Here is a 15713-nt window from a genome sequence, read left to right as displayed (position 1 = left end):
TCAGTTTGCCTCAGTGATACAAGAGAATCGAAGTCTTGGTTGTAGAGTCTTACTTGGAAAGCTTAAAATATTCTTCTGTTTGTGTTCTTCTAAAAAAATATTTTTTACTTGATCTGAAGCAATAGGTCAATATATCACACTACTTTCTTTTGTTTATGTCGTTTTGTACGTACACATGTACTTTTCCTCCTATTTTGCATGTTGAATTTTGTTTTTCAAATTAAAAACATTTTAAGTTAACATACACAATAATTAGTTTCAAAACATACTTTTTTTTTCTTTTTGTAAGTGTATAGGTCCCCCTCATCCTATGTATGTCTATGTACGATATTCGTGCCTGATCTCCACAGAGGCCGAAAGAGGGCACCAAATCCTCTGGGACTAGAGTCGCAGACAGTTGTGAGCTAGGAATTGAACCTGGGTTCAGAACAGCCAGTGCTTTTAACCTGAGCCATCTCTAGCCCCACACACATTGTTACTGACTTTTCTTCCGTCCACTTCCCTTCCTCTTCCTGATCCCTCAAGTCCTCTAGTCTCTCTAGTCTCCTCCTGCTGCTTTCATGTTGCCTGTATTCACCCACCCTCTCATGGACCCAGTACAGGTTTAGTCATGTATCATTGCCTTAAAGGAACAGTTAACAAGGCAGCCAGTTTGTAATGTCTCACACACTGCTTGAATGAATAGATTTGAATGACCTCAGTAAATTTGACTTGTGGTAAACAAAGCCCAGTTTGGACTGGGTGATTTCACTTTATGTACTGCCCTCCAGTTTCATCCATGTTGCAAATGACAAAATTACATTCATTTTGGTATTGAGTTAAAAATCATTGAAGACATATTTTGAAACAGATTATTGCATAGATCTATTGTGTATCTGTCTCTCTGTCTAGCTGTATCTATAGATAGGGTCTTGCTCTGTACCTCAGGTTGGCCTCCAGTTCTTGATTCTTCTGGGTTAGAGTAAGCAGTTATTGCCATTTCTGGCCAGTGATGTTGCCCTTCGTTGTAGCAGAGAGGTGGAGGCTATTCTGCAAGGACTCCACCTTTCTTTCCCCTGTTTTCTTTATTGATACATGCTTTTCTGATGTTGTCTTGATTAGAAATGTGTGTCCATTTTCCATTTTTTTTTTTTTTTGGTTTTTCGAGACAGGGTTTGTTTCCCTGTAGTTTCTAGAGCCTGTCCTGGAACTAGCTCTTGTAGACCAGGCTGGCTTCGAACTCAGAGATCCGCCTGCCTCTGCCTCCCAAGTGCTGGGATTAAAGGCGTGTGCCACCACTGCCCAGCCCATTCTCCATTTTTAAAAGAAGTATTTATTGTGTATGTCTTTGTGTGAACCAGTGTATGAGTATATGTGTAGAGGTCAGAAAAGGTTATCAGAGCTGTAATTAGCAGGTGTTTGCAGAATACCTGGCTTATTTTATGGGTGCTTAAATCCAAATTCTGGTTGTTGTAATTGTAAAGTAAGCGCTCTTAACTACTGAGCCATCTCCCTAACTCCTCCATTCTCTATTTTGATAGGCAATGTTTTTGTTAGGTTCTTTTTGGCTCCAGCTAGTCTTACCTCTAATCTTCTTCTATCATTGCTTTTCTTGTGTTCTAGAATGTTCTATCTAGCCAATTCATGACACACTTTTGGCAGTTTACTTCCCTCCCTTCCTCCCTTCTTTCCTTTTTCCTGAAGCTGAGGACTGAACCCAGGGAAGTGTTCTACCACTGAAGTAAAAACCTAGCCCCAATTTTATTTCTTATTTTCCAGGAATAAGTAAAACTATAAGAAATGGCATCTTCAACTTTCCCCCATTTTTACTATTCCTGCCCCAAGGCACATATATCTCTGCACACTCTACATTGTTAAAACCAGTCTTTACCTACACTTTAAAAGTCACCCTTTTCCCTAAACCTTTGCTACGAAATCGTTCTGTATCGTTGTTTGTTACTGTTAGCTGCTAAATATATGTTTCTGATGTGCACTTGGAGCTACTGTGGTTAGAAATTCAGCTTATTTAGAATTAATAAGCACAAGTAAGAGTAGCGATAGACCTTGTTCTATAGTGTGTTCCTACTTGTTTCTCTACCTGCTTGTTTGAGTATTTGACTGTTTTCTCCACTCTTCCACTTTATAAAATGGGTTTACCTTTCATGCCATATATTGAAGCCACAATTTTTTTTCAATTTCTTGTCTGCTTTCTGTTCTCTTTATAACAGTGTTCATTTCTTACTGTAATTCTTACGGTGTCCACACAAGCACTGTATTCTATGTAATGAGGTATCCAAGTGTAGAATACAATCAATATTTTATATTTCAATCACAGTTCTATACTACTATGTCAGGATGGCTGTCCCTGGGAAGAAAGTAAGAAGTAGCATATTGGGAAGGATTGCTGAGGTCTAATGTTCATGTGACCTGGGTGCTGGTTCTGTGGGTATTGATTGCATAATAATTTAGGGAGTACATTTAGAGTTTGTACTTTTCTTGTATGTTTTAATTAGAAAGTTAATGTTTAAATTTAAAGAAATGAATAAACATTGATAGAAATGTGATTATTTGAAAGAAATATCAGTGGTGATTTGGCTATTAATGTTCAGAATTTAGTAGAGAGAATGGTCTAGAGAAGAATTTTAATGACATCACCAAGCAGATGATAACTGAAAGCACCCAGTCAGATCGAGTGGATTGAAAAGAATAGAGAGTGAGGAATAGGAAAATGGATGTCAAAGAGGAGGAACGCCAATGTTTATAGGTGTTGGGAGGAAAGAAAGGACAGCAAGGAGACCAGACTGAAACATTTGGAAAGATAACCTCACTACACATAGACAGTGCTTGTTGGTGACACTGTAAGAACTACTTAAATATCATACTTACTATGTGATACTTATAAAAGTTGTTTATACAAACTTGGCCATGCTTTTGTCTTGGTGACTTTTCTGTCACAGTGAAAAGACACTGATCAAAGCAAGCATTTAGTGTGGCTTCACAAGGTGAGTCTCTTCATAGCAGCAGGCAGGCAGGTTCAGGCACGGTATTGGAGCTGGTGAGAGTATACATGTTGAGACAACAATCACAAGGAAGAGAAATGCGAGCTTTCTTACAGTTTCAGAGATACTCCGTAATCATCATGGTGGGAAGTGTGGCAGCAGGCCGTGTACTGTTTAAGTAGCTGAAGGCTCTACATCTTGATCCAAAGGCAGTAGGGTGAAGTGAGTGATGAGTAGGAAGAGAGAGACTGGGACTACTGTGGTTTTTTAAAATCTCAAAGCCCACTCCCAGTGACACGCCTCATCCACAAGGCCACAACTCCTAATCCTTCCCAAACAGTTCACCAGCTAGGAACCAAGCATTTAAATATATGAGTCTGTGGCGGCCATTCTCATTCAAACTACCACCATCTATCTGTATTTGTTAGGGTTCTCTAGTGTCACAAAACTTATGGAATGAAAAATCAATATATATATATATGTGTGTGTGTGTGTGTGTGTATACACACCTCTCTCTATATATTCTCTCTCTATATATAGAGAGAGCTATATATATATATAGTTATATATATGGAGAGAGGGAGAGAGAGAGAGAGAGAGAGAGAGAGAGAGAGAGAGAGAGAGAGAGAGAGAGAGAGAGAGAGAGAGAGAATGTGGTATTCCCATATATGTGGGAATTTATTGGAATGACTTACAGGCTAAATCCAATAATGAATAATGGCTAGTTGTGAATTAAATGTCCAAGAATCTTGCAATGAAAGGATAAATAAAAAAGAAAGGCAAAGTGAGTACCTTTTTGGTGGACCTTGCCAAAGTATGCCACTAAACAAATACCACACACAACAGAGTTAGTGCAAAAGGTTTATTGGGGAAGATTGGAAGAGCGAAAGGCCATGCCCGAATGGGGACTTGAGAGAGGCAGACTGACAAGAGGAAGAGAAACAAGAGAGAAAAGAAGAGGTAAGAGAGGAAAGAAAAGACCAAGAGGAGCAAGAGATAAGAGAGACCAGAGAGCAAACTGTGCTTTGACTGGCACTTTTAAAGGGTACAAATGGCCGGGTGGTGGTGGCACACGCCTTTAATCCCAGCATTCGGGAGGTAGAGGCAGGCGGATCTCTGAGTTCGAAGCCAGCCTGGTCTACAAGAGCTAGATCCAGGACAGGCTCCAAAGCTACAGAGAAACCCTGTCTTGAAAAACCAAAAAAGAAAAATAAAAAGAAAAAAGGTGCAAATGTCGCATAACTGACAGTAGAAAGACACCTGGCTTCAGTAGTTGCTCAGTTCCATGAGGCTGGGTGTCTATTGCTGGTCTTCTGTCTGTGCTGGAATCCCAAAGAAGTAGGCTCCAATGCCAGTGAAGGCGTGGATGTGCTGACAAGACGAGGAGGGCAAGCCTCGCCTCTAACAGAAGGTGTGGTCCAGATTTAAGGTGTGTCTTCTGGCTCAAGATGTAGATCAAAGCCTTGTTGTCTTCTTGCTTCAAGATCTGCATCACAAGTATGCCCTCCATTTCTGAGTTGTAGTTCATTGTCAGTTGACAACCAAGAATAGCCATCACACCATCCCTCTCTGCTTAAAACCTTCCAGTGGGCCATTAGAGGCCATACCATAAACCCCATACTTATGACCTAGTCTACCTGTGTTCTAGGCCTTTACAGATTACTTCTTAAAATTTTCACTCCTATATGAAGTCTGCCCTACTACCTTTAGTTCTTGTTCCGTATTCCTTTTTAAGGAAAAGCAGGGGTAGCCTTCTCCACAGCCATAGTATTAATTATGGCAACTTCTAGCTGTTCACCTCTCATTTGATCTCTGCACTCAACACTGTTATTAGCACAGTTGTGTTAGCTGTTTTAAAATGATTTTTAAATGTGTCAATATTATACCCAACTGTTCCTTATCTGTTTCTCTTTTAAGATTTTACTAGTCACTAAAATATTAATTTTTTTGGCCTTAGCTGTTAGTCCTGGGAAAAACCATCAATTCCGTCAATAACCATCAATAACCTAGAATGACCTTGAACTTCTTACCTTTGCCTTCCTGTGTTAGTTTTACAGGTGTGTGCTGTTTCACCTGGTGTATGTGGTGCTAGGGATCAAAGCCAGGTTTTCATGCGTGCTAGGCAAGTACTCTACCAACTGAGCTACATAGCCAGCTTCATCTGGCTCACTAACTTCTTATTCCTCTTTTTTTAAAAAAAATATTTTATTTTTGCCTGAAGAATAAAATCCAAGTCTTGAGAGATAGCTTAGTAGGTAAAGTGCTTTCTAGGCAAGCATAAGTACCCAAGTTTGGATCTCCAGCACCTACGTAAAGGTTCCTACAGTGAGGTGGGCAGTGGAGACAGAATACCCTGAAGTTCATGGGCTAACTACCATGGTGAATGCAGGAGGAAGCAATAGGAACCCTTTCTCAAAGGGGAGAAGGCAAGGGCCAAAAATAACTGAAGTTTTCTTCCAACATGCACATGCATGCAGTGGCACACACCTGCACTCACGCACATGGACACACACAGTGATTGGGGAAGAGTCTCATTCCTTTCTTCAACTGTAAATTACTTTTAGCCTCTTAAGGATATAGTTGATGTATAAAAGTTGAAAATAATGGACTGGAGAGATGGCTTAGTGTTTTAGAACATACAGCTCTTGCAGAGGACCCAGGTTCAAATCCTAGGAACTACATGGGGGTTCTTAACCATCTGTAACTCCAGTTCTGGAGGATCTTACAGCTTCTTTTGGTCTCTAGGTTCCAGGCATGTACAAATGCACATATATACCTCCTACCAGCAAAGTACTCATTCACATTAAAAAAAAATCTTTGAAACTAAACATAAGTGGAAAATATTTAATGTATACATTTTCTTGATTTTAAAAGATCAATTTCTTCAGCTTTACAAATTGATTTAGCCCTTTTCTGTTTTGTTTTGTTTCCCTTACACAGAAGCATTGCACTTAAAACTGGCTTTAGCATTGTGTACATCAGAGTCCTTCCTATTGATAATAACTGTATTGCCTTCTCTCCATCTCAAGTATGGGGTAGAGGGAAGCACTTTGAAGGTGAACATAGACACTTTGCTTCTTATGTGTTTGTCACTTGACTAGCTTACTAAGTACTCATTAACAGGAGTGGAGGAAGTGTTGAATGTACTCTGTCTTGTCCTCGAAATCACAGTGGGAATTTCTCTCTTGGGCCAATACTACATAGAGTAGTAGTGTTTATTTCTTGTTTCTTCTAGTACTTAACTGTGTTCTATCTTATATTATGCTTTTGTATATATTTTTCCAGATCACATGTATCCCAGATAATGATCCGATGCTAGATATAATTAGTTTTGTGCTTACACCTTGGCTAAAAGCAAGCTTTATGAAAACTTACTAAGTAGGAATTTTAGGAAGAGTGATATAATGTCCCAAAATTATGTAAACTCAGAATAGAATGTAAAACTAATTTTAATTTTTACTACTAAAAAATGTACTAGTAGTGGAATCAATTGTGTTTTTTTCTACAGCCGGTTGCTGAACCAATACCCATCTGTAGTTTCTGTCTTGGTACAAAAGAACAAAACCGGGAAAAGAAGCCTGAGGAACTCATCTCCTGCGCAGACTGTGGCAATAGTGGTATGTGGTTTCCTGTTTGCCTTCTAACACATCTGCAAGACAAGGAGAAGGTTGCCTAAATGAGTTGGTATTCTTTGATCCTTGTCAAAAGCATGCTTTAACTTAATTCTGGTTTTCAGTAACTGAGTTGAGCTTTTACACTACAGAGGAATTTGAATGGCTGAAATGTTTAGTTAATTTTAGTATTTCAGGTGTTTTTAGTAAATGTTCTGTGAACTTATATTCTTCTGATCTTTATATTTCATATTAAGTACCTGTTTAAATCCCGCAGTCAGTTTAAAGTGTTTTGTTTGTTTGTTTGTTTGTTTAAATAAACACACTTCAGGCTGATGCACAAGCTTGAGGACCCGATCTAATCCCTAGAGCCAGTGTAACATTTAGCCCAGTATGCTAGTGTACATTTGTAATCTCAGCACTGTGGGATGGGGACAGGGCGATCCCTGGGGCTTGCTAGCTGGACAACCTAGCCGATTTAGTGACTCCAGGTCAGTAGGAGACCCTGTTTCAAAACATGTGAATGACTCCTCAGGAGCTGCAGCTGAATGCAGGTGTGCACACACATGCAACATCACTACTTTTCTTTCTTCATTTGTCTCAGACTTCATGCATAGACCCAGAAAGAAAGCAGGTTTGTTTTTCTAGATTGTCACATTGGGCTCTTGGTGACAACTGGGGTTTATTGTACCTATGAAATCCTGAGCCTAATATCCTCATTCCAGAGATATTCGCACTCTACATTGTATATTTAGGAATCCATAAGATGTTGCAGGACAACTTTAATAAAGCAGCATTATCTTTTATCATTGTTTACATTTTCAGTGTTTTTTTAACAGTAACAGTCAGGATTTGGACCAGAATACAGAAGCTGTGCTAGGTACTTAAAGAAGTTCATGGTGGAATTAGGTATTTATGAAATCACTGGAAGTGCTGATAAGTTAGGCTTTGGAGCCTAAGACTCCTGCAGCAGTGACTACCAGGCTGTAAAGTTGTCCTCTCTTTCTCTACTAGGGAGAACTGGAAATAGGAAGGCTCTATTAAAAGTTGTGAGTTCTTGGTCCTGAGATGCCGATTTGGCTGCTATTATTATCTACAGGACACCAGAACACTGTTTTCTTCATGACTTTGCTTATCATTAGGAAATAATGCTGGAGAAGGAAGACTACTGTCGTCCCATTTTTACCTCAAAGATCCCCTGAGCATGCCCAGATGGCAGAGTGCATTTTACTCTTAGAGTCTAGGTGGGAAGGTGCCTGTAAGTATAGGTTTCTGCTTTGCAGTGCCTGCTCCGCACTCTGGCACTGGAACCCAGGGCTTTACACATGGCGGACAAGTGCTCTACCAAGTGAACTACACCCCAGCTCAAGCTTTTGAGTTTTTATTTATAGAAGCATTAGAAGAAGATGGGAATAAATCTTGAGTGCTAAAAGACCATAAGTAGTACAATATCATAAGCAAAAGTGAACTCTGGGTATGTTTCATAGTAAAACACAAAAGTTATATATTAAAAAAACCCGTTGGTTAGATAAAAATATAGCAGCATGTTGTATAATGCAGTGATTTCCTATTTTAGTAATGAAGCTCTTCTCAGAAATTAATTTTATTAGCTATGGAAGAGTATATAAAGCTCATTGTTTTTCCAGTACTAACTCTTCCATGAGTTTTTTTATTGATAGTGGGTAAATTCATAAAAGTGTATTTGGTAGTGAAAGTGTAAAATCCAGTGTGAAGTTCCATAGCTTCCAGTCCAGTGACTTTTAACTATATATACTTACTGAGACATGTACTTTGGATCTGTCTTTGTGTGTGTGTGTGTGCGCGTGCGTGCGCGCGTGCGTGCGTGTGTGTTTTCTTGCAAGTTTTTTTAAATCTATAAAAATAATAATAGCAGTTGTTTATTGCTACAGAAATAAACTAAGACCTTGCAGCTTATCAATGATAGACATTTTAATTTTATACTGTTTCTGTGCCTTGGGAATTTGAAAGTGGCTTATCTAGGCACTGTGATTTGATATCTTATGAGGATATACTTAGCATTTTAATTGGTGCTTCAGATACCTAAAGCTTCTATGATGGCTCATTTACCTGTCCCGCAAATTAAGGCTGTTGCCTGGTGAAAAGAATCCTCAGTTTTTTGCCATGTGGACCTGTAGATAATGCTGTGTGAATATCCACAACATGGCAGCTGGCTTTCTCTGAGCACATTCACAAAAAACAAGGAAGAATCTTGAGTATCTTCTGTAACGGTCTTATAGAAGCCATGCTGTCATTTCAGCAATATTGTATTGGTTATACAGATCAACCCTACTTCATTGTGAGAACACATCTACTTAAGGGGGAAAGGCAGTTTGGAGACTGGCTATAACAGTGATCAAGGAAGAAAGCATGAGCATAGTCACATCTGTAAATTGATATTTTCTAAAATATTTTAAAACATGTTATTTTTCTGTAGGCACAGGGGCTGCACTTTAATCTCTTGCTGTTTTAGCCAACAAATGTGGTTCTGTAGTTACTGGCTTGCTTCTCTGGCAGTGGCCTGACTACTCAGGCCTTGGCCTGTGGGAATTCTGTTCCCACAGGCACCAGCCATGTTGCTGCCATCAAGCAGAGTTTTTATTAAATCTCTGTCATTCTGTTTATCAGTAAGATTCAGGAGACAAAGGCTGGGGTGAAACCTGCTAGCTCAGAGAGGTTAAGTAGCAACTAGTTGGCCTTCTTTCTTTGCCACCATCTATGAAAGAGAGTGTACTCCACTCCTCCAGAACCCATGCTACTCTAAGTCCTCCCTGGTACTTCTTATGCATCTCTTTGTCATCTTACAGATACCCCATGATCTCAATGATTATTTTCTGTCAACTAGTTGATAACTCCACCTCCTGACCCAATGTTGATTTTATTTAATTAATACAGACACAGACCCGGGGGTCACAGTGTGATCAAATATCCCACAACAATACATAACCCTTAATAAAAAGATCAAGAATACTTTGGGGAAAATAATTACATTATGTATGGGAAAGATTCAAAGCTATATGGGTTAAAAAATACTTTTCTAAGCATGAACTCTAAAGAGTCTGTGAACAAGCACCTTACATAAACGAAAGCAATTGCTGAACATATAAAAAGAGCTATACCTATAGAATGACAAGAATGCATGCCAAATGTAATGTTTGAGAGTTTAAAACAGTATATATTGGAAGCACAGTGCATACTCGAGTGAAGTGCAATGAAGTGTTCATACTTGGTTACTGGCACTGGACATTACAGCGTGACTTGGAAATGTTTACCTGTACATTTAAACCAGTACAACTGAAAATGTCATTACATTCGCCAGTCTTCCTTCTAGGAGGTTCCTCCACCCTCATAGTGTTAATTTAAAGTGAGAAACTTGTAGCCATGATGTCTTGGGTTAAGGTTTCTATTGCTGGGATCAAGCATCACGCAGAAAGAACTTGTGAGGGAAAAAGGGCTTACATCACAGTCCATCATTGAAACAAGTCAGGGCAGAAACGCAAGTAGAGGCTGTGGGGAACAGTGCTTACTGGCTTGCTCAGCCTGCCTTTTTAAAGCACCTAGAGACCACCTGCCCAGGGTGATGCCACTTACCACATTAATTATTAATCAAGATAGCACCCCAAATACTTGCCCTGCAGACGAGTCTTATTGAAGCATTTTCTCACTTTGGAATCTCTCTTCCAAGATATGTATAGGTTTGTGTCCAGTTGAAAAATCAACCAGTAAGTATTTAACAATAGGGAAATGGTCATGGGGTGATCACTTATCAAATCAGTATTGCATAATGTGTTTAAAGAATAAAAACATGAAGTTTACTAGAATTAAATAATGAAAAGCAAAACAAACTACACGTCCTGTGTTCTGTAGCTGTGACTTTCAGTTAGTTCAGGAGGAAAGTAGAGCATGAAAATGGCTGTCATTAGAGGTGATGGATGTAGGCCACACCTCCTCTCTTTATTAGAGGTGATGGATGTAGGCCACACCTCCTCTCTCGCTTCTCTTCAGTGTCCATGTTTTGATGACAAGCTTACTACCTCATTGATTCTTTAGAAATGGGGAAAAGAGAAAAGATTTAGCTAGCTCTTCTCTCACAAAAGAGGAAAGATAACTGTTAAAGCACTGGAACTAAAGCATTGATCTAATTATTCTTTGTCAATAAAAACTCGGGAGACAGATATTGGGGTAAAAACCCTGATTGATTAGAGAAGCAGTGGAGAAGTGACCAGTGACATACTCTTTTTCTCGATCCTTCCTTGATCCGAAAGCTCCACCCTACTACTACTTTCTGTGTCTGTATGGCCTGGGTCCTCCAAAACCTCTATGGCTAATTTCAATCAGCTAGTAGCTAGTCCTGCCCTCTGATTCGAGATAAAGCCTCAAGTGTGTCAGAGTGCAACCAAAATATCCCACAACATGAACAAATGTAGCTGAGTCTGAAAACTGGAGAATCAACTTGATACTGATTCATGGGAGTAGACTCCATCCCTTCCTTTCCACTGCTGCTCCCTCCAGCTGCTGTTGTAGCTTAAATCATGAGTATGTAATTGCTTAAGGTTTTGTCTTTTTATTCTATATTTTTAAATTATGAGACTAAACTGTTCCTATTAAACAATGAGATCATAGCCAGTGAAATGGCTCAGTGGATAGGGAATTTATCACCAAGCAGACAGCCTGAGTTTGATGCAGGAGAACCACGATGCAGGAGAGAACCGACTCCTGTAAACTGCCCTTTGACTTTTGGTCATGCCTGTGTGTACTCACATATGTACTCACACACAGTGAGTAAATAAATAATAATAATACCAACAATAATTGTATTTGAAATGGCAAGATGGCTTAGCAAGTAAAGTCACTCTCTGAAAGCCTGGTAACCCATCAGAACCCATGTAAAGGTGGAAGGAGGGAACTGACTCCAAAAGTGCCCTCCAAGTTCTATATTCCAACTGTGACACACATGTATCCACCTTTAGATAATTTAAAACACTTTTAAAATGAGACATAAAAATGGGTATAAATGTGAGTCAAAATCGTTCTTTAAAATATTTACTGCTGAGCCGGGCGGTGGTGGCGCACGCCTTTAATCCCAGCACTCGGGAGGCAGAGGCAGGCGGATCTCTGAGTTCGAGGCCAGCCTGGTCTACAGAGTGAGTTCCAGGACAGGCTCTAGAAACTACAGGGAAACCCTGTCTCAAAAAAAAAAAACCAAAAAAAAAAAAAAACCAAAAAAAAAAAAAAAATTTACTGCTCTATTTGCTAGGGCATTACCAAAATGTATATAAATAGGTTTTTGTGTGTTTTTTCAGAGGTGGCCTGGGCATATTTGTATTTATATAATTACTAGCATGTGTACAAACATACTACTTTGATGCAGGCTCAGTACAAGTTTGGATATGGTTTTTTTTTTTTTTTTTTTTTTTTTTTGGTTTTTCGAGACAAGGTTTCTCTGTGTTGGATATGTTTTTTATGCTTACAATGTGGGCAGATGTGCTAAATCCTGTTTGGTTTTAGGAAAACTGACTTGGAGTGCCAAGTCTTCATGACACATTGTACGGCAAGCTTCCAGGAGTTTCTTCCTTTATCTGATATAGTTAAGATAATTGCCATTTTTGTACCATTTATATAGTATAATTACAAAATAACTTTTGATTTTTCATCACTGAAATTCTTTTTTCTTATTAGGTCATCCATCCTGTTTAAAGTTTTCCACAGAACTGACAGTGAGAGTGAAGGCCTTAAGGTGGCAGTGCATCGAGTGTAAGACGTGCAGCTCCTGTCGTGATCAAGGCAAAAATGCAGTGAGTGTCTTGCCTCTGCTCTGGCTGTTCCATTCAGTAGCCCTTTCCAGGTAGAGATCATTTGTTTAGAATACTGTCGACGTGAATGTAGGCTGCTCCGAGGTGATTTGTAAAGCAACTTGACCATGTATTTGCAGAGATATAAACTGTTTTCAAGAAAACTCCCAATTCTTTTGAGCACTATAGAGGTATTGCTTTATGAATTATTTATTGTGTTTTCTCCTAAATATAAGTCATCCTTTTGGTTTTTATTAAGACAGATCGGGGTTAGCTCTTATCTGTCTATGAATGTAATAAAAAATATTGAACCTGTAGTTCTTCACCAACATTGAATGAAGCAAAACTTTTTGCTAACTCAGACTGTTTCCTAAGTTAATACTAATTAAGGAAAGTTTTAATATGATAATATTTGAAGCTTCCCAGGCTTAACAAGTTCTAGAATTTTTCTGTCTCTTAAAGTTAAGCAAAAATATCTTTTCCTTTTTCTTTTCTTTCCTTTTTTTTTTTTTTAAAGGATAACATGCTCTTTTGTGACTCATGTGACCGAGGTTTTCACATGGAGTGTTGTGATCCGCCACTCACACGGATGCCAAAAGGTGAGAATCCTTTCTGAAAAATCATATAACGTCCCTGAGAAAGGGTATTAGTGAAATCACATTTTATCTGCTGTTAAGATGAAGAAAATAATTGATTTTTATTTTGAGATTGTATAGACAGCTGACATCTTAAAGGTAGAATATACTTTCTGTTTAACTTATTAACATTTTTAAAATTTATATCCACTTATTTTCAACATTGTAGTGTCTATGCAGGATGAAATGGTTTATGTTTAAGTACTTGCTTGTCTTTAGCTAGAAGCTAAAGTACTTAGCTCGTGTGGTATCTTGAGATCTCTCTTTTAAAGGAGGAAATGTAATTGTATTAGAATGTATTGGCTGTAACTCTGCTCAGTGCTTTTCAGGGCCCTAGACTTAGATCTGATTTATTCAAACCAAATAAGTACCCAAATCATAAGGTATGACTTAATGTCTTTTGACCCTTGTTCCTTAAGAGATACTGATTGGGATATAACTGCTCATTGGTTAGATTTCCATGTTTACAATTTAAAAAGAGAATGTCAAGCTTTGTCTAGTAGCATAGAGCTATAATCCCAACTTTCCTGGGCATCCTGAGAGATAGGGATCATAAATTCAAGGTTTGCCTGAACAAAGTGAATTCAAGGCCAGTCTAGGTAACTTTTTGTTACCCCATTTTCTGTTTTAGAAAGAAGAAAGGTCAAGAGAAGTAACTCAGTAGGTTGCAGTGACAGAGACTATTTCAGTTTAGTTGGCACCCCTGTTTTCCCTACTACATGCCCATAGATTCTTATTTGAACTCTTGGTTTTGATTTGTAATTTTCTATGTTTAACACTTGTAGAATATTTAATATTTGGTCATGTCTGCTTAGAGGTGAAAAGGGACTCAATCATAGTTTACAACCACTTATAATTCTTCCTTCAGCTACCCTTGTGCCATCCTATTGTCATTGTTTGAAACACCCTAAATATTTCTCTCTAAGACAGGGTTTCTCTGTATAGTCCTGGCTGTCCTGGAACTCTGTAGACCAGACTGACCTCTAACTCAGAGGTCTGCCTGCCTCTGCCTCCCGAGTGCTGGGATTAAAGTTGTGTGCCACAACTGCCTGGCATGAATAACTCTCTTTATCTCTCCTTTGCATCTTATTGAATTTGAGATATGAGGCCGCCTGAGACTCTTTCAAGATAAGGAGATTTTCTTAGGAATTCTTTCCTGTGCATTTAGCTTCTACAAAGGGAGTTTTATAGCAGCTTATGGCAGGAAAGATTTTATTTTGAATTTATTTAGAATTAGAGAAAGCTGGCAAAATAGTAGAACGTAGTTATCCTTTTATTAGCTCGCCTAATATTACTATTTTACAAAAAAATCATAAGACTCAAAATCCAGAAAGTCAAGATGTGATAACTAGAGATCTCATTTGAATTCTCTAGAGCCATTTAGGATCTCCCACTTAGTGTTATACCTCTTCGATTGTCTTCAGTCTGTGATAATTATTCAAACTTTGTCTTTCCTGACCTTAACTTACTTGGAGAGTACTAGTCCGTTATTTCAGCACATTTATGATTGGATCAAGTTTATAAGTTTGACAATAAGATGATGTGCTGCTCTTCCTAGTATATCACAACATGTAGGTAGTAGTGATATACCTTATTTCTGATCACTTAGTTAAAGTTGTAAAGAAATCCGCCAGGTTTTCCCTTTTGCCTACTACCTGGCAACTCAAATCTTTCTTGCCTATGTAGTTGTTAATGTGGTATCTGCATAATGGTGACTGTTTAGTCCACCATTCTTTCTAAACTGACTAATCGAAATTCCGACTTAAGTAACTGTTACCACCTTCTGAACATTCATTTATTAAATGCTTAAATCATTAACAACACATGAGCTTTTTATTCTATGGGTGATTTTTCATTGCTTTAATTATTTGGCCATTGGAAACACCATCAAGTTGACTGCCAAGTCCTTTTGAGGTTCTCCTCTGAGTAGTTTCTGGCATTATAATCTAAAGTCTTCCAAACTGTTGGGTTTTCCCCTTCCTTGTCCTGTAATCAATCATTTGTCTAAGAAACTTTCTCTTTATTGTAGGATTGTAATTAGGTGCTAATATCTGGGTCCTACTTACAAAGCAAAATTTCATTTTTTTCTTTCTTTTCCCTTTTTTTTTGTTGTTTGTTTGTTTTGACACAGTGTCTCTGTTAGGTATCTAGCTATTCTAAAATTCATTATGTAGACTAGGCTGGCCTTGAGCTCACAGAGATCTAACTGCCTCTGCTGGAATTAAAGGCATGTGCAACCACACCCAGCTAGAGCAGAAATTTTTGAGAATCAGGGACCCTTTCCATTTGCAAGCTTCAAGGGTGTGTATAAATTTCTTTTAGCTGTTACAGACGTTGATATGTTTATGTTTTCCTGTCTTTTTTTCTTTCCCTGAAGCATTTCATTAGATTTTCACATTAGTCCTTAACCTTATGGAGTTGGGATAACTGAAATCTTTCAGTATATTTGTAGCTACATTTTTGTATAGAATTTTATTCTTTTACAGGCATGTGGATATGTCAAATATGTCGACCTAGGAAAAAAGGGCGAAAACTTCTACAAAAGAAGGCGGCGCAGATAAAACGGCGCTATGCTAATCCAATAGGACGTCCAAAAAACAGGTTAAAGAAACAAAACACGGTGTAAGTTGTACTCTTATGGCAAGGTGAGGGGAGAAAAGGATAGGGCCTTCTCCATAG

The 15713-nt window shown here is 38.5% G+C and overlaps 1 protein-coding gene across 4 annotated transcripts in view; it reads left to right on the top strand.

Annotated features, from left to right (window-relative positions):
• Kat6a (lysine acetyltransferase 6A) overlaps window positions 1-15713 on the top strand; it is an 87076-nt gene that overhangs the window by 38422 nt on the left and 32941 nt on the right. For all 4 annotated transcript variants that reach the window (XM_038326896.1, XM_038326898.1, XM_038326897.1 and 1 more), the window contains 4 exons: window positions 6487-6595; window positions 12287-12402; window positions 12917-12998; window positions 15521-15656. In XM_038326896.1, the coding sequence (XP_038182824.1) occupies window positions 6487-6595; window positions 12287-12402; window positions 12917-12998; window positions 15521-15656 (443 nt within the window). The remainder of the gene's footprint in view (window positions 1-6486; window positions 6596-12286; window positions 12403-12916; window positions 12999-15520; window positions 15657-15713) is intronic.

Source organism: Arvicola amphibius, chromosome 4 (genome assembly GCF_903992535.2).
Source record: "Arvicola amphibius chromosome 4, mArvAmp1.2, whole genome shotgun sequence".
In the NCBI taxonomy this organism is placed as follows: Eukaryota; Metazoa; Chordata; class Mammalia; order Rodentia; family Cricetidae; genus Arvicola; species Arvicola amphibius.
This window is presented reverse-complemented; position numbering and strand designations above follow the sequence as displayed.